Genomic DNA, 18,202 nt, shown 5'->3' on the forward strand with positions numbered 1-18,202 from the left:
TACTACTCACACAAAACACTTTTTTGGTGATCAAGTGTTTATCTTTAATGAGTTAAGCAACAGTGGTGCACAATAGAGCATTTAAAACCTTACAGTTACATGATCTAAGCCATTTAGAGTTTTACAGAAGCAAAGGTGTGCTCACATCAGAGGAAGCTCCACCAATCGAGGACGATTCTCCTTCACCGTTTTCAATCACTTGTCAATTCCATTTCTCCTTGACAAGGGTAAAAGCCTTAAAAAAAGAAACCTCTCCAGATGTGCGTGGAGGTAGAGTTCCGAACCAATTCATTATCTCAACATTTATTCACCAAATTAAAAAAAAAAAAAAAAAGGCAGGTTAAAAGGTTTAGTCTTTCCCATTGTGAGAGGCAGCCCAAGGCTTTGGAGGATAGATCAGATTGACTTTACTGCCATTATTAACGAAAAGAAAAAAAACAGACAAAAAGTAACAAATACCAGAATTCAATACCTTACACAATACTGAGTAGAAGTGCGTGGGTGTGCCGAGGAGGAAACAGAGGAACAGACCAGCATTTCACTTCTTACACAATCAAGGACATCCCCAAAAAGCACCTGAGAGCCACTGCCCTGTAGCCTCTGTAGGCTGTAGCCTCTGTTTGTCCACAGACCGTGTCCTCCTCGATGTCTGGTGCACCGGCCAGGGCATTGCAGATGACACATCAGTACACAGGAGCACACCTCTTAAGTGCAGATGGGGCAGGAAAAAAAACACATAAAAAGCCCAGGAACTGAAGAGGTAGAAACAGACAGCTTCTAAAAAAAATAAAAAAAATAATGCAACTGCAATAAACTTGATTACCTTAAAGAGATTCTTCTGTAACTGACAGGCTGTGTAGATTTTACAAATCACTCCAGCAGAATGCTGTGGAGTAGGCTCTATACAGATGTACTACTGACAGGGAAGATGGATCCACACACTCAACAATAAGTCTGTGTTCCTCATCGCAATACTCTATGGGCAACGAGGAGAATAAAGGTAACAGATCCATGAAGACAAAATAATTCAACACTGGTCTAAATATTTGTAAGCCGACAGACTGCTCTTCCTTTCCCTGTTTCAAACGCCCTCTGGTGGTTTTCAAGAAGGTGACTGAGGCATAAACAGGGGACACACCTAGAACAGAATGACATATGTTCAACAACTCCAGCAAGCCCTGAGGAACACAGTCACCTGTTGAGTTCTGTGGTGCAGTCTACCCATTCCCATACATCGGACACACACACACACACACACACACACACACACACACACACACAACACAAAACCTAAAGATGTCTTGTCATGCAGCATATTGATGCTAGAAGCAAAACAAGTGGCCTCACTGGTATAACTCTTACGTCTTCATAATGCTTTATAGTGTACAGTACGAGTTGAGCAGCAGGGGGCATGTCAAGTGGTTGTGTGTTCTGGATTATGGGGTCGGAGGGGAGAGAAGGGGGCAGTATTGCAGTATTCATCCAGACGTTTCTACACTAAGAGGCTTTGGCTGGTTTCTCAGTCGCCCTCCTCTTCAGACTCCTCTTCCTCAGCCGTTTCCAGCCAGGTCAGCCACTGGTTCACCTGAGAAACACATAAACAAAGAAATGTAATTTTGTCTGAAGCTGTACCGGGGCTACTACACAGCTGAACCTGGTGTTTAAGAGAACTGCTGTTAATCGGAAGTGTCCAAAGCGTCCACACCTGGAACAATGCTTTTCCTTTTCCAGGGAATTCTTGGGTGATGTCTTCTTTCCATGCTAGGAAGGCTTCTTCTTCGATGATCTCCATGTCGTAAAAGTTGACATAGTAGCGCAGCAGCATGCCTGAAACGGAAGAGGAAGAGGAAGAGTTGGAGTGGCGGATCAGGAGGCAGCTTATTAAGAAGTGCTTAGCGTGGGAGCGTCAGAAGCATAGCATACCTTTGGGGAAGGAGCAGGCATTGCAGTGCACCTGCAGCGCGTACAGGGCGCTGACCTGAAGGTCCGTGTGGTCATGCAGGAACTTCTGCATGACCGGTTTGAAGGCCAGCAGCAGCTGCTTCTCCTGATCCAGCTGTTCTTTGGAGGGGGCCGACAGCTGGTCCTCAGTATCCAATTCGCCCATCTCATGAGAGATGTATTGGAGGAAGCTGAGGGACAGGGCAATGAGTCACGAGCTACAGGTGACGGGCTTACTTCTTGGTAATGAAAAAGAGCACTAACAGGCCGATCCATGTATTGAAATAACAATGGGCCCAGAGCTAATCGAGTTAATAAAACCATTGACCAGCAATTCACTTCAATCACATCAACTCATGCTGGCCTGAATAAGCTGACCTGCTTAAATGGGCACTCACCTGGTCATGAGGATGTTGATGAAGCCCTTGTCGGTGTGGAGTTTGGGGGAGATGTTGTCTTTGATCCACTTGTAGATTGCCTGAGGGGAGGGGTCTGCCTTGATCTGCTTCAGCAGCTCCTTCTCCAGCTTCAACAGGGGGAACAGGAAGCTCAGACCCTTCCCCTCCAGGATCTCCAGCATGCGGTCCTTGTTCTGGTCGATCTCTGGAAGGAGGAAGGCAAAGCCAAACTATAAGCTTGGAGTGGAAAATCTTATCTGTCCAATGCAATCAGGACTGTACTGTGTACATGGTACCAACAACCATGGCCACCTACCAGGGAGCATCTTCTGCATGTTGACCTTGCTCTGCTGGAAGAGGTCAATCAGCCACTCACGGTCTTTGAGCTTAGAGGCCTGCTGAAGGCAGAGCAAGAAAAAGGGGAAGTGGGTGCCGTTCTCCAGCGGGTGGGCCAGCTCTGCCACCGTCACCAGCTCAGTCATGACGGCCCGCGCTGCAAACTGCGCCAGGTAGGACTTCACTAGCGGGATATCCACCTCGATCTTGGGACACTGGTCCAGCACGTTCGGGAGAGCCTGCACAGAGCATACCGTAAGGCCAATGCAAAATGAGAAGGGGCCAAAAGACTCGGCTTATACTGGTCTTTTAAAGTCCTTCCGTATCTTTGTGGAGCCATACAAATTCTGAATGTTGAAGCCCTGTATTAAGAATTGGAAGACCAATCTAGCCCATCTCTCATACAAGTTATGTAAGGCCGCCACACCTGCATGAAGTTCTCGCCCGAAACCAGCCCCTCGGTGCGGAGGGTGTTGATCAGGGCACTGGCCTGCTCCTTGTCCTCGTCCGACCGCTCCAGAGAACACACAATGATCTTGCTCAACATCTCTGGCAGGAAATGCTTGGGTGCCTTCATTTCCCGGATTCCATTCACCGCATCATCCATGCTCTTCTTGTTTAGATACTCCGTCACTACAGTCTCCTGAAAATGTATAAATTTGGTCATCTTTACATTTTATTTGATCCAAACACAATGTTTGAATGTTTCCACATCAATGTGACAATTTTCCATTGACAAAATACTACCACACGACTTCTTTAAATTCAAAAGCAAAGCCGTCGATGCACAGCGTGAAGAACAAATATGTTTTCTAGTTTGGCGGGTCAGACAAATGACACTGACCCAATTGTTTAACTTTCGTCTTTTATCGACCTGGTACTGAACCTTCTCCTTTACCCGACCAGTAAAGAAAGAGGAGCTGCCAACACTAATCGGATGAGGAATCTTCTTACTGTCATTTTGAGGAGTTCCTCCTTAGCCGGGGCAGGTTTCTTGTTGGTCTTCTGAGGTTTCTCCTGGATCACAGGGGGGTTGGTTTTCAGACCAAGTTGAGGCTGTCAATAAAGCATGTTAAAAGGAATTACAACTTGCTCTTGCTGTTTCCCCTTGAGACAATTGGACAAGGGTTATTAGTCTAGCTGATAGGAGAGCAGCCAGGCTGAATATTTCCCCATCACCTTGAGAATATTAGTAATCTGTGAAATTCAGGAGTTGAATGAGGTGTGTAGCAGAGCAGGCACAGATGGATAGAGAGAGATGTGTTGCAGTCCCCCTTGAATCCCTGATGAAAAATAAGGCCTGGAATACCAACCTGTCCAAGAGGAGGGGTCTGGGTGCGGGGAGGCTGTGCGCTGGGAGGAATCATGGTGGGGATCTGCGGCTGCAGCTTTGGCACTTGGTTTTTGTTAACGGGGAATAAGTGTGCTGGTCTCAGACTGATCTAGAGGGAGAAGGCAGGGGGGTGGGGAGGTCAAGGAGGACACATCAGCGTCAGAACACATCAAAGTAGGTCAAAGGTCACATCCCCTCGGGGCTGAACTTGTGCCCTCATATCTCATAATCGCAATCAGCGGACCTGCTGGCTGTCGCAGATGGAGAGACAGAAGAAGGGAGGAGACAGACTTAGCAGAAGGGGAGACTAGTGGAAGAGAGAAAGCCAGAGAACAGACAGCAGGGGGAATTCCTCAGAATAACGCGTCTTTTTATAATCACTGGGCACATTGCCTGAGGATGCTGTATGGTAAAGTCCAACCGCTCTTACCTCATCAGCATTCAGCGCTCCTTTCTTGATGAACCTGGGAGCCATGTCCTTGGACTGGGCCTGCTGCTGGGATGCGTGGGTCTGGTTCTGATTGAGGAAATGCTGATTCTGTCCCTATCATAAAGAAGACCAGAGACCATATCCTTATATTAATGTGCACTCTAAATCTGTTAAGAGTTTGCGCTGAATTTTTTGAGTCAAGGCTGTGTAGATGACATAAGCTTGGAGACATTCTGACATGACATTTTTTTTTATCATTAGCTGAGCATTTACAAGTCTAAAATTAAATTGACATTAGGCCATATGACAGCTTGGCCATTTGAAACTTTCTCCATCAAGGTCACCCACTTGCATGTTTTACAAACTGCATTCACACTTTCAACAATACATAGTTTGTTATGGGCTTTTTAACATTGCTGCATTACTGAACTGATGGTTTTATCACAATACCCAATTTCAGCCTGTTCACCATAATAAACATATTTGGGGGGGGGGGGGGGGGGAGGGGTCATTACCTGGTTGGATTTCATGAACGGTTTGGCGCCCAAGTCAAACTGAGCCTGTGGAGGAGCAGCCATGTGTCCACTGTGTCCGTTGAAGAGCGGGTTGGAGCGATGGCGGCCCAGCGTGGGCGAGAAGCGGTCCTGAATGACTCCTGGACCAGTGCCTATGCCACTGCCTAAACACAGGCACAGAAAGTTGCTTACCTCAAATATAGATTACCTAAACTCTTGATAAGGAACTCAAAGTAGAGGACCAAAAAGCAATCAGGCCCTTGCCTCACAGTTTACACTAAAATCAATAACGTGGGGGGGGGGGGGTCACCCACCTGGCATTTGTCCGAACATGTCAGCCAATCCTCCGAGAGTTTCTCTGTCCAGTTTCATCCTGGGTGGCATGAAGGGGCCGTCCAGAAAGAAGTCCATTCTCATTCCCTGGGTCATGGGCGGAATGAAGACACCCAAATCCTGAGAAGGGAAAAAAGGAACCTAAGCAAATAGCCGGTTTTAAAATATGTTACTGAGGTACAGATAGTAGACAGACAGTACAATATAGTGAAAAGGCAAAACACTGAAATATCTAGACATTACAACAAAATATTTAAATATGCAGTGATCAAATAAACATAAAAGACAAAGAGTTACATTTAAAAAAAAAAAAAAATCAATTTACCTTCACTGCATCTTGACGAATCTGGTTAATCGTCTTTGGTCCGTTGTCAATAAAAGCTTTGCGAGGAACCCAGTTGTTTTCTCGCAGCTCCACTCGATCTTGCAGCAGGAAACGAATCCTTGCTGGCAAGTCCTTGTTGTTCATTAAGGATTGCATACGGCCAAAGTACTGATCCATTAAAGACTGGGGGAAGAGAGACAGGCATCAGTCAGGAAGTCTTTTACTGTAGGTGACACTGGTAGTGAGTCAGTGATGTGGTCATCGGGGAGCACTTACCCTTGCTTTCTCATGATCGAGTCTCGGCCCCACTGTTCTCATTATCTGACAGAGGCACTCCAGATCCTCCCCCATATCCTTGAGCTGGATCCTCTTCTTCTTTTCCAGAAGCTGAACAAGAGAGCACAGAGATGGAATATTGAAGCATGACAGAAGCAACATGACCCTGCAATGATCCAACTCATCCAAGAGTGGCACACAATATTGAAATAATACTGTCACTCTACACTCATGAAATAGTATCTAAACTGCAAAGGTTTGAAGTGCTCTTCTACAAAACATCGCTCTTATGACTTGACTAGATTACCAGTCTACCTCAATCCCTGTCTAGGAGGCCAGTCCTGCGACATACATTGCATATAAATTGTTTTGCATTTTAAAGGCTTTTCGGGTCCTTGAGAATTCAGATGAGAATGGCAACATCAAAATTGCAGGCTAAGTATTAGGCGTGGGATGTGCTTACTGTTTTGATGCACTTATGAAGGATAGATTCGTGGATGAGGTCGAGTTTGCCAAGTTCTCCGATGAATTTAATGTTGCCGAGCATCTTGATCTTGGCAATGGCTCGCTGCTCCTCTTCCTCAGAGGTGAGAGGGTTGTCCTGTTTTTCGTAGACTAACAGAAGAGCAAACCGCAGAATCAGCAACAAGACCCACAGCAGCGTTCACAAAGCATTTCAGAAAGAGGGACTGCTCACTCACTTTCAACATTTTTGGTGCGGTTTTCAAATTCATCTTGAAGCTTGGATATCAGAAGTCTTCTGAAGGTCTGAAAGTAATAAATAATAATAAAACACACTTTTATTATATTTATATATATATATATATATATATATATATATATATACACATACACACACATACACACACACACACACTTACATACATTTAACCAAATACTGAAAGAATCATAGGAGTGCTTACTGTGCTCTGCTTTTGGGAGGGTTGGATCTCAGGTGATGGGCCATCAAAGTTTGGTGCATCCTCTGCCAAGCGCAGACATAGCTGAGCATAGAGCGAGCTGTACTTGGGCTCTTCTAGGGCTTTGTCTACGATCTGCATAGATGAAAAAAAGAAAAAAATAATTATTTACAGGAAATTGAGAGTCAAGGGTACATACATACATACAAACAATTCAACCTTGTATTGCTTGTGGATTTCATGTGACAGTGTTTGCAGCGATGTCCCTCCTCTGTACCAGATGCTAGCTACCCATTTTACAACTTTCCCAAAAAACTATCACCTGTTTTGAAGCAGGTGATGCACACACTTATGCCCTTTGTAAGTGCATTAAATAAGTTAGCCTACTATAATTAGCAAATGGGCTACATAGCTGCGGTAAATGTATATTTTGTCAGATTCAGTCTCCTTATAGGCTAGCCCACGGGATTAATACAGATTGTTTTTTTTCTTTTTACCCCCTAGGAATAACAAACGTTAAGGGAAACCTCTCCCAGCTAAGTAAAGCAAACAATTACTTATCACATTCATCACCTTTACTTTCAATCGTCCACGAGCAACAGGATCATGTATCCATTCAATTTTATTAGCACAATGTTTGAATGCCATCTGGGTTAACCAGCTAGTCAGTTTGTAGATTCCTAGTAGCTACCTAGTGAGCCTAATGGGTAGCTTTTATTAACATTTCTTCATCATTCAAAGGTGTCCCACCGTTGCCTTATTATAAAGACTTCTAGGATTTGATTTCCTTTAATTTGATACATGTCTCTTTGCCCAATTAGTCCGCGCCGTTGAGCCAATTCTTGTGGGATTGCTACCATATTAATATCATTAGTCAAGCATAAAGGCACAAGTATCACTCCTGAAAAAAAAAATAAAAAAAAACCTTCATGACAAATAGATCCACAATTACAGTACAGCAAAGATGAATCGGACTATTATTTTCAAATTAGTTTAGTAATTGCGACTGTATGATTTATTGCACCAACTAATCATATTCATACATGATTAACCATGTAGCAGTGATCCAATATAATAAAGATTCTTTGCCATCAAATGTTTTGAACACTAAGCCCATCCCAACTAAGGGAGCCCTCAGTTGACAAGAAGCCTACATTACTCAAAATGTTGCACTGAAAGTAGTAATGTGTTAACAGAAGTCTTGACAAAAAAAATGACAGACTATGAGCCACTATATTCCCCATTTACAGTGACAGGACTGTGTACGACCACCCGAGTCATCTTTGAGCACACACTGAACGGACAATTAAGAGTACTGTGAGGAGCAATTAAATTGAACTTGACAAAATGTACTGATTAGAATTGTGGCTAATACCTTTAAATAAACAGATTAAAAAGGGGAAAATCTATTTTTGACTACAATTTTTTTTATTTGGCATGTTAAAATAAATACTTTCATTTTCACTTACATTTCGGGGCAGGAAATAGCAGCTGAGACATAGCTGACGCCGCCAACAGTTTTAGACATTCTCTATGACTTATTTTTATTTGTGCAAGTGAGAAATGGTAAGCATATAAAATTGAAAGTCCTTTTGTACAATCATATCTCAAAACTGGCATCATCTACATGACAAGAAACCTGCTTACACTTCATTAAGCATTAGAGCTGGGCGATATGGTGAAAAATGATCCCCCCTCCCCATATTCATCAAAATCAATATTTATTACAACATCTAATTTGGTAATGTTGCCATTTTGAGAGGGTTCATTAGATAAACTTTAGAATATCTTTTATTAACAAAAATAAAATAACAAACATTTAACGGTGCAAAAAGAGGCTGAGGCCAGCACTGTAATCAATGTGAACTGGTCCTCCTCCACTGTGCTCAGGGGCATCATGTATTACGACACATTTTGCAGGCCATCTTAATCTGTGCTTCGTCACTTTTAAGATATCCAAACAACTTCTATATAACTGACATTGTGACCCATTTCCTCATTTTTGGAGGATAACGCGAGTTTACTTTCACGCCCCTCGTCAGTTTCACACATTTTTTGTCTTGTTTTGAGAGCCTTCTTCACGGCTGGTAGCACAAACAATGCTTTGCGGAAGGAAATGGATGTGTGCTTTGACGTGCAAGACAAAAACTGCAGACTGACTAGCTGTTTCTGCCGTGTGATGGGCTGTTAAACCTATCCAGAGTAAAAACGTCACGTCATCTATGTAAAACATCAATTTTATTACCATCCCGTTTCAAGGTTTTATCGACCAGCCCTACGAAGTACACAAGTGGGCCAGACTTGAACAATGACTGTGCTGCAAAGACTCACCAGCAAGATGACTCCTTTGAGGATGAGTTTAGAATCTACGCCCACATTAAGGAGCTCAAGGCATAGCTTGTCAAACTTCTCAGGGGTCAGCTTATTAAGGATGCTGCAAGAAGAAAACAGGGTCAGGTCAGGGACACAGCCAATGTTTGCTGGGAGAACAAAAGGCAACTGTTTATTGGCACAGCCTTGGCATTTTGAAGAGCTGGAAAACATCAGCTGATTCTCAAACAGGGCATGTGCAACGCTTCAAAACACAATGCTCAAAGCGGCAAAGGAAGGAGAGGAAGAGTGGAAAAGGACAGTGACACACAGACAGAGAGAAAGACAGACATAAGATTTGCAAATATTGGTTTACAGAATTACCATGGGCGCCCCTTGATCGTTTCTACCAGGCAGACACTCACCCTCTTACTTTCCTGAATATGGTATCATGTCGTTCTTTTTCGTTGGAGGTGTTGACATCTCGTCTAGTGCTTCTTGAAGGAACCCATCTCTGAACGCTAGGCCCTGGGGACTTCCCCAGGTACTCGCTAGAAAGATAAACACAGGAAATGAGCCTCAGGGTAAACAAGCACAGCTAATGTTACCACATCACAGGTGATGGAGCAAGGACAACATGATGTACCTGTTGCCGACAGTCTTGGGATAGTGCTGAGGTGCACCCCTACCTCCGCCTCCGCCTGAAGAAGCACTGCAAAAGAAGGATAAAATGGTGATCATGACTAACCATTTTGTCATCACAAAGGACAGGACTGACAGACACAGACACACAACAGAGAGAGACTGTGGCGTGCTGGAAGATTAACATTAGATCCCTTGATGCACCAATCCTCTACAAAAACATTGGGCAAGCCATGTCTCTGAAAACGAACGTTTTTTTTTTTTAACCCTGTTTTCATGAATTAACAAGTTAATTCAATAAGTTTGTCCAGTTGCTCACGACGATCGACGCTGAGCAACACCTATGGTGATTGGTTCGCCTCTATGGCAACTAAATAGGTGCATAATGGGGAGAGATGCCACATTTAGGGAGATACAGTGAAAACATGGCCTGCGCAGACGCTGATCTTCGTGAGCACACAGCACAAGCTGACTTGTCTGAAATGAATGCTGGCATTGATCGAAGGACATGACCTACATTTCAGGATGATGCCACCAAGACTATTAACACAGACAACACCAAATATAATTCTTACAAATCCGGTCACACAAGACGAAAACACTCTCAATCACACACGGGAGGATACGTGAGAAATTCTTGTCTTTGTTGAAATTGGAAGGGGCATATTGACACCGGCAGTGATACTGGAGATAAAACTAAGCCACCCTGCACATACCTGAAACGAGAAGCACCCCCTTCTGCAATCACACTCTCCACTTTGGCGGCTTGACAACGAAGAATCTTCAAAAGAATAATGTTCAAAGGGTGGGGTGGGGAAAAACGATCTAAGAGAAAAGACAAAGACATTAGCCCAAGTTAACACAGCCAAGGCAGACATCACGAACTTTTCAATAAAGCTTCACGATATCACTTAGCCATCTTACAAAAATCAGTGGTACTTTTTCGAATTGAATACTGCAAAGTAAACCAATGTATGACTACACTAAAATAAACTTGCTCTGACTCACCAGCCTGGCTAATACGGTTAGCCAACAGCAGATGATAACAAAGGCTTAAGTTGGCTAGCTAGCGTTCCCGTTAAAATATTCCTCATCATAACTTATAACGTTCATAAAACAACCTACCTTTGCAAAAGTTATCAACTGGTTAAACAATTAACGCACCAGTTGATGTGTAATGTAGTCGAGTTTAATTTAGACTGCAAGCTAACAACTTGGCCTATGGGATCGCATTCTGGTTACTGAACATTTTTTCAACGAAAGGCTAAGGTTAGGCCAAATTAGTAGCCATGTTAGTCCTTCGGCGATTGGTCTCGCACACATTATCTAGTGTAGAGACCATCGGTGGTCCAACAAGCAACTTTGGTTAAGTTAAATCCCGCATACGAGTCTGATATGTCTGGTTAACGTTAATTAACGTAAGGTAAACTAGTTCATGTTTATTTAATGCCACAAATGAATTGGGTTGGTAACGTTAACTTACCTAGCGAAGGTTATCTTAAGTTAGTGAATTTTACTCAGCTGTTCAACAAAGCCTGCTGTTGATGCTTCTATTTTCAAGGCTAAAGCTGAGAAAATAACGTTCAAGGAAAGCAGGAACCAACCAGGAACATACAATTATTTTGTAAATTAGACTATTGCAGGGCAAATGGTTTCATAGCATGTGTGTTACACTAAACTAGATAGTTGGGTATTTCATATTGACTATGTAATTAAAATAGCTGGGAATAGCTAGCCAACTTATATTGTCTAGCTAGCTCAGTTTCTTGCAAACGGTAGCTAACATAATGTTACAGATTTCCGTTAATCCATCGCAAGCATCTAATAAAATGAACATATATAAATGAAACATGCAAGATCGCTTAGCAGACAAGCCGAATACCTTACTATTCTACCGATTTGATAGGTAACGGATATTACCTAACTTGCTAGCTAATTGAGCTTGCCATCTAAAACGAACAGTTAGCTAGCTGGTCTAGCAAGCTAACGTTACCCAATTGAAACACATACCGACAACTTATTTCCGGTTTGCAGAATTAATATTTGACAGTTATCTAAAGGGGCTAATAGTTGGTACGATTATAACATCACACATTCACTGTGCCATAAAATGCCGGTATAGGGAAGAAATGCTCATGTTCTGCAATCAGGGCGCCATTTTATGCAGCAGCTGGCTAGCTAGCTAACAAGCTAAATCGGCACTAATACTCATCCAATGGATTCGGCTAGTGTTAGCAGCTAGCTTGATAGCCATCATAAAAATACGACGGTCAGCAGCCATTTTGAAGAGGCTTGATAAAAAAAAAAACTGTTAGTTAGAACCCATCTTACCGTTACCGAAACGACTTCAGTTTTGATTTTTTTCTCGTGACAAAAGAAGAAAGAATAGAAAAAATATATATAAACGTAAGATAATTTGTGGATTGTTTTCAAAAGAACCTGGCAAGGCAGCTGAAACGCACGGTACAAGCCACACTGCCCAGGAAGAATGTACCAAGCCTTATGACCGTAGGTGACGTCATTCTCGAACGCGATGCGTATTTGCTACACAAGTGGTAATTTTCCGTTGTGTACGTCTATCGTTGCTAGGCCTGTGCATCTGAATTCGCCATTTGACTAAATACATTGTAATATAAGAGACATTTTATGGTGGAAGGTATTGTTTCCCCACTTTATTGCCGGAAGAACGGATTCCCTGTAATACTTGCTCTAAGGCACATGTACTCCATAATTCCAGCTGTTTATTAACACCTCCAAATGTAGGTCATCGGCAGCATGCAGAACTTTAGAATATGAAATCATGGAGTGCCGCTGTAAGGGATGTGGGCCCCGTCTCATAACCGAAGTCCCCGAAAGTAGGCTATATTTCCACAGAAGTTGGGCCATGTTGCACAGTGCTGACTCATTGCTATAGAGACAATATTTGGGCAAGGACATGAATAGAAGAAACATAATCTGTATGTAGGCTAGGCCCTCTTTAAAAGCTGCAAACTCGTTTTCTCTTGCCCATTTACCATGGTATTATTAGTCATAACCATGTTCCTTCTCTTGAAAATCAACAAATCAGTATCATCTGGATCCTTTCACACTGAAATTGAACTAGTCAAGTCCATTGGGGAACACTAGGTTTACTTTCAAGTGACTGGTTGTGGGCATGCATTCTCATCTTGGCATGATGAAATAAACAAGTGAAATCCCGGACACCTTTGTAGGCTACCCCTCTCACATAATTGTGTTCTTCTATGTTGAATGGGCTCTGATATAGGCTATATACAGCTCTGGGAAAAAATAAGAGACCACTTAAAAATGATCAGTTTCTCTGGTTTTACTATTTATTGGTATGTGTTTGAGCAAAATTAACATTTTTGTTTTATTCTTTATAAACTATGACAACTACTTACAACATTTCTACCTGATTTCAAATACAAATATTGTCATTTAGAGCATTTATTTGCAAACAAATGACAACTGGTCAAAATAACAAAAAAGATGCAGTGGTTTCAGATCTCAAATAATGCAAAGAAAACAAGTTCATATTCATTTTTAAACAACACTATACTAATGTTTTAACTGCGGAAGAATTCAGAAATCAATATTTGGTGGAATAACCTTGATTTACAATCACAGCTTTCATGCGTCTTGGCATACTCTCCACCAGTCTTTCATATTGCCGTTGGGTGACTTTATGCCACTCCTGGCGCAAAAATTTAAGCAGCTCTGCTTTTTTTGATGGCTTGTGACCATCCATCTTCCTCTTGATCACATCCCAGAGGTTTTCAATGGGATTCATGTATGGAGATTGGGCTGGTCATGACAGGGTCCTGATCTGGTGGTCCTTCATCCACACCTTCATTGACCTGGCTGTGTGGCATGGAGCATTGTCTTGCTGGAAAAAACACTCCTCTGAGTTGGGGAACATTGTCAGCGCAAAAGGAAGCAAGTTTTCTTCCAGGACAACTTTGTACTTGGCTTGATTCATGCGTTCTTCACAAAAGCAAATCTGCCCGATTCCAGTCTTGCTGAAGCACCCCCAGATCATCACCGATCCTCCACCAAATTTCACAGTAGGTGCGAGACATTGTGGCTTGTTGGCCTCTCCAGGTCACCGTCTAACCATTAGATGACCAGTTGTTGGGCAAAGATGACCTTACTCCAGTCCTCTATGGTTCAATCCTTAAGATCTTTTGCAAACCTCAGCCAGGCCAAGTACAAAGTTGTCCTGGAAGAAAACTTGCTTCCTTTTACAACCTAAAACTTTTCCTTTTACAACCTAAGTCTGTTACAACGCAGGCAGGCTATAGACACGGTGCATCTCATGAGCTACAACGTGAGTGTGAACAGAAGTAAGCTCCTGTAAATGATGAGTCCTGATAAGCAAATAAAAAAGATGAGACACACACGGGCGGGGGCTAGGGGGGTGAGCCGCACGCTTCATGACTTGGAGTACGTATAAGTCGAAGTCCCAAACGGTTGACTACATTTCAACATTGGACAGGATGATTTTAAACAGTAGCTGGCATGTTCAGCCATTTTAAGCAAACTTAGATCAGCAACAACAAACAAACAGCCACTTTGGTTTCCATTAAATTCCTTTTCTTAAGTTATTCTGTTGTAGGTCGTAGGTGCCTGGGATCCAGACTTTATCTGATGATACCTCAACTTGAACTTCCCTTTCGCTTGAGAAATGGGTGGGATGGGTGAGGTGGCATGTTATGGGCGGGTTTCAGGGCAATACTGCAGGGCTATTGGACCGGTAGTAGAAACACAAATGGTTTTTGTTCTTGCGGCTTGAGGTCCCAAGCCATTGGTCCCGGTTGGCTTGAAGATAGCCCTAGCTCCATAATACCCATGCAGTGATACTGGAAGAAAGGAAATATTGGTTGAAAAAGGGTGCCAGTGAATAGTGAGGAATTCATTAACAATTAACAGTAATTCATATTTTATGGCATTGTACTGTGTTGTGAGACCATTGCAATAACCTACCTCTGTCAAGAAGTTATCTGTCATCCATATAAACATATGCAACTCCCCAGTATCAACATGTTATCAGTAATTCTACAGTGTGCTGGCTGTAATGTTTCTGGTCCCTTTTTAACTCAGAAGCAATCAATCTGCAAGACCAATCTTCCAGTGTTTGATCGGCTCACATTAAGAGAGAGATGAAGATGAGAAAGAACAAAATATGGGAAAACCTCATTAATACTGAAATGGTGTGGAGGACAGTCAAAAGTTGAGGTAAGCAGCCAGCTTTTCTTTAACGTTCTTCAATGCCAAAAATGCAAAGGATTACATAAAGCTTGATTCTGACATCAGTCACTGCAGTTCACCAGAAAGCCACTGGAGAGCAACGTATGCTTAGAATATAGCCTACCTATAATATCCTTTTCTCTTTCAACCACATGGTCAGCAAAGCGAAAAGTCGACCTGAGAGTTGAATTTAAAGTTAGTGGTGTTCTGTGAGGCATGGCTGTGGCCGACAACAGCCTCAAAATAAAGGCAACATTAAGCTGTGTCCTTTAACAGTGGTGAATTCTAAAATACAGGAACACTGCAGATTTTACAAATATTTTACAGTGATGAAGTACAGAAACTGACAGTGTGGTGCTCAGACAACAATTTGTCACTGAACACCACAAAAACGAAATAATTAATTCTGGACTACAGAAGGCAAAGTGCAGATCCGGCCCCACTCCACATCAACGGGGACTGTGTGGAGAAGGTCCACACCTTCAAGTTCCTAGGAGCCTACTTAACAGATGACCTCTCATGGTCTGCCACCTCAGAGACAGTCAAAAAGGCACAGCAGCAACTATATTCCTGAGAGTACTCAGGAAAAACAACCCGGAGTGTAATCTGATGGTGACCTTCTACCGCACCACTATCGAAAGTGTACTGACCTACTGCATCTCGGCGTGGTACTCGGGTTGCACTTCAGCAGACAAGAGAGCCCTCCAAAGGGTCATCAACAAAAAATCACTGGCTGCTCACTGCCCTCCCTGGAATCCATTGCCCGCTCCTGCTACCTTAGCAGGGCCAATAACATCTTGAAAGACTCCTCTCACCCAGGCCACCACCTGTTTACTCTCCTGCCCTCAGGCAGACGGTACATGTCCTTTAGAGCAAGGACCACGTGTCTTAAGAACAGTTTTTTCCCGACGGCCATCAGAACACTAAATACAGACATGCACTAAACACTAATCACTTTTTTGACTACAAGTCACACATACCATCTCAGTCACTTTACACATGTATGTACTGTATGTGTATAAACAAAACTTTTCTGAATTTATTGTAAAGCACCTCAGGGAAGTACTGTTGATGTATTTATTGTTCCTGCAGATTTTACAAATATTTTAAGAGTTTATTTCTGTTTAGACGAATAGTTTCTCTCACCCTTAGAGCAAGAATTACTCGTAGAATGTTGAGAGTTGCAATTTTATTACACAAGGAACAAAGGTGACAAATGTTTAGAGGAATGGCTTTTCCTGTCTTTTCCTTTTCCACACAGTGCACGAAACATTGAACGTGCAAGTTGATGTAACACTAGCCTAGTCATTTTGATACCAGCACCCCTGTTGATTTATTAAAGCCTCTATTTTAGCTCATGCTTTGCTTGTGTTCATTCAGTGTGACAGTAGCCTCAAGCTAACTGTGCAAGATATAATTTCTTTTGCTCTATCCTTTATTTGCTTTTTTTCTCTTTACACTCATGTTGCGCTGAACCAAAAAGCGTCAACCATCACTGTAAGAAGTACCTACCCAGGAGGAGTACTAGAAATTGGCCCTGAAAAAGTTCCTACAGGGTTGGTTCTTGCAGTCAAAATATGTAAAGACCGGTCAAAACGAGCACGAAGATTCGCACCACCCTATAGCGGACTGCTAGTTCCTGCAGAGAAAAAAATGTCTGATGGGAGGAAAGCGTCCGTCCACACCACTCAAAAAGACCTTCACTGTTAAGTGCACATTGATGTGGGCACTTTCACACACAATATACTACATAGGTCATAATATTGATGGTGAATAGTATACATTTTGGAAGACTATGTCCCCCAAAATCCAGAAAATCTTGAAGATTCCTGTATTAAAGCTCAGGAGCAATGCATATCATTTTTGCACATCAAATCAACCCTTCAACCCTTCCCCCCTACATTTGACCCGCATCAGTTTGCTTACAGAGCAAACAGGTCCACGGAAGATGCCATCGACGTAGCCCTCCACACCGCACTGAGCCACCTGGAACTCCGAGGAACCTATATAAGAATGCTCTTCATCGACTACAGCTCAGCTTTTAATACTATCATCCCTGAAATACTAGTCAGCAAATTAGCTGCACTTGGCCTCTCCCCCTCCATCTGCACCTGGATAAAGGACTTCCTCACAAACCGCCCCCAAACTGTATAACTCGGCCCCCACCTCTCCTCCACCATCACGCTAAGCACTGGCTCTCCTCAAGGCCGTGTGCTGAGCCCACTACTGTACTCCTTGTACACTCATGACTGTACTCCGACCCATCCCACCAACACCATCATTAAATTTGCTGATGACACCACCGTGATCGGACTCATATCAGGAGACGACGAATCTGCGTACAGTGATGAAGTACAGAAACTGACAGTGTGGTGCTCAGACAACAATTTGTCACTGAACACCACAAAAATGAAATAATTAATTCTGGACTACAGAAGGCAAAGTGCAGATCCGGCCCCACTCCACATCAACGGGGACTGTGTGGAGAAGGTCCACACCTTCAAGTTCCTAGGAGCCTACTTAACAGATGACCTCTCATGGTCTGCCAACACCTCAGAGACAGTCAAAAAGGCACAGCAGCAACTATATTCCTGAGAGTACTCAGGAAAAACAACCCGGAGTGTAATCTGATGGTGACCTTCTACCGCACCACTATCGAAAGTGTACTGACCTACTGCATCTCGGCGTGGCACTCCGGTTGCACTTCAGCAGACAAGAGAGCCCTCCAAAGGGTCATCAACAAAAAATCACTGGCTGCTCACTGCCCTCCCTGGAATCCATTGCCTGCTCCTGCTACCTTAGCAGGGCCAATAACATCTTGGAAAGACTCCTCTCACCCAGGCCACCACCTGTTTACTCTCCTGCCCTCAGGCAGATGGTACATGTCCTTTAGAGCAAGGACCACGTGTCTTAAGAACAGTTTTTTCCCGACGGCCATCAGAACACTAAATACAGACATGCACTAAACACTAATCACTTTTTTGACTACAAATCACACATACCATCTCAGTCACTTTACACATGTATGTACTGTATGTGTATAAACAAAACTTTTCTGAATTTATTGTAAAGCACCTCAGGGAAGTACTGTTGATGTATTTATTGTTCCTCAGGGAAGTACTTTAATCTATACCACTGCACTTTGTTGAACTCTTAATATATATAGAATTTTAAGCTATTCATACTGTTTTTAGAT

At 42.9% G+C, this 18,202-nt stretch overlaps 1 protein-coding gene and 1 non-coding gene across 2 annotated transcripts in view; both read right to left on the bottom strand.

Moving 5' to 3' along the window:
• Positions 1–19: 19 nt before the first annotated feature.
• Positions 20–18,202, bottom strand: part of eif4g2b (eukaryotic translation initiation factor 4, gamma 2b) — a 61,588-nt gene continuing 43,405 nt past the window's right edge. The window contains exons 2-21 of the mRNA XM_031561955.1: positions 10,476–10,584; positions 9,764–9,829; positions 9,543–9,668; positions 9,139–9,241; positions 6,811–6,942; positions 6,589–6,655; positions 6,351–6,502; positions 5,888–5,998; positions 5,612–5,794; positions 5,268–5,406; positions 4,954–5,117; positions 4,439–4,552; positions 3,989–4,117; positions 3,630–3,731; positions 3,103–3,318; positions 2,656–2,914; positions 2,340–2,544; positions 1,924–2,132; positions 1,706–1,827; positions 20–1,585 (exon numbers count right to left, since the gene is read on the bottom strand). Coding sequence (XP_031417815.1) covers positions 1,520–1,585; positions 1,706–1,827; positions 1,924–2,132; positions 2,340–2,544; positions 2,656–2,914; positions 3,103–3,318; positions 3,630–3,731; positions 3,989–4,117; positions 4,439–4,552; positions 4,954–5,117; positions 5,268–5,406; positions 5,612–5,794; positions 5,888–5,998; positions 6,351–6,502; positions 6,589–6,655; positions 6,811–6,942; positions 9,139–9,241; positions 9,543–9,668; positions 9,764–9,829; positions 10,476–10,584 — 2,774 coding nt within the window. The 3' untranslated portion in view covers positions 20–1,519. The remainder of the gene's footprint in view (positions 1,586–1,705; positions 1,828–1,923; positions 2,133–2,339; positions 2,545–2,655; positions 2,915–3,102; positions 3,319–3,629; positions 3,732–3,988; positions 4,118–4,438; positions 4,553–4,953; positions 5,118–5,267; positions 5,407–5,611; positions 5,795–5,887; positions 5,999–6,350; positions 6,503–6,588; positions 6,656–6,810; positions 6,943–9,138; positions 9,242–9,542; positions 9,669–9,763; positions 9,830–10,475; positions 10,585–18,202) is intronic.
• LOC116220089 lies at positions 4,219–4,396 on the bottom strand. The gene has a single exon (XR_004163465.1). It is a non-coding gene; the product is annotated as a small nucleolar RNA SNORD97 (small nucleolar RNA).

The sequence above is a fragment of the Clupea harengus genome, chromosome 3 (assembly GCF_900700415.2).
Source record: "Clupea harengus chromosome 3, Ch_v2.0.2, whole genome shotgun sequence".
Classification (NCBI taxonomy): domain Eukaryota; kingdom Metazoa; phylum Chordata; class Actinopteri; order Clupeiformes; family Clupeidae; genus Clupea; species Clupea harengus.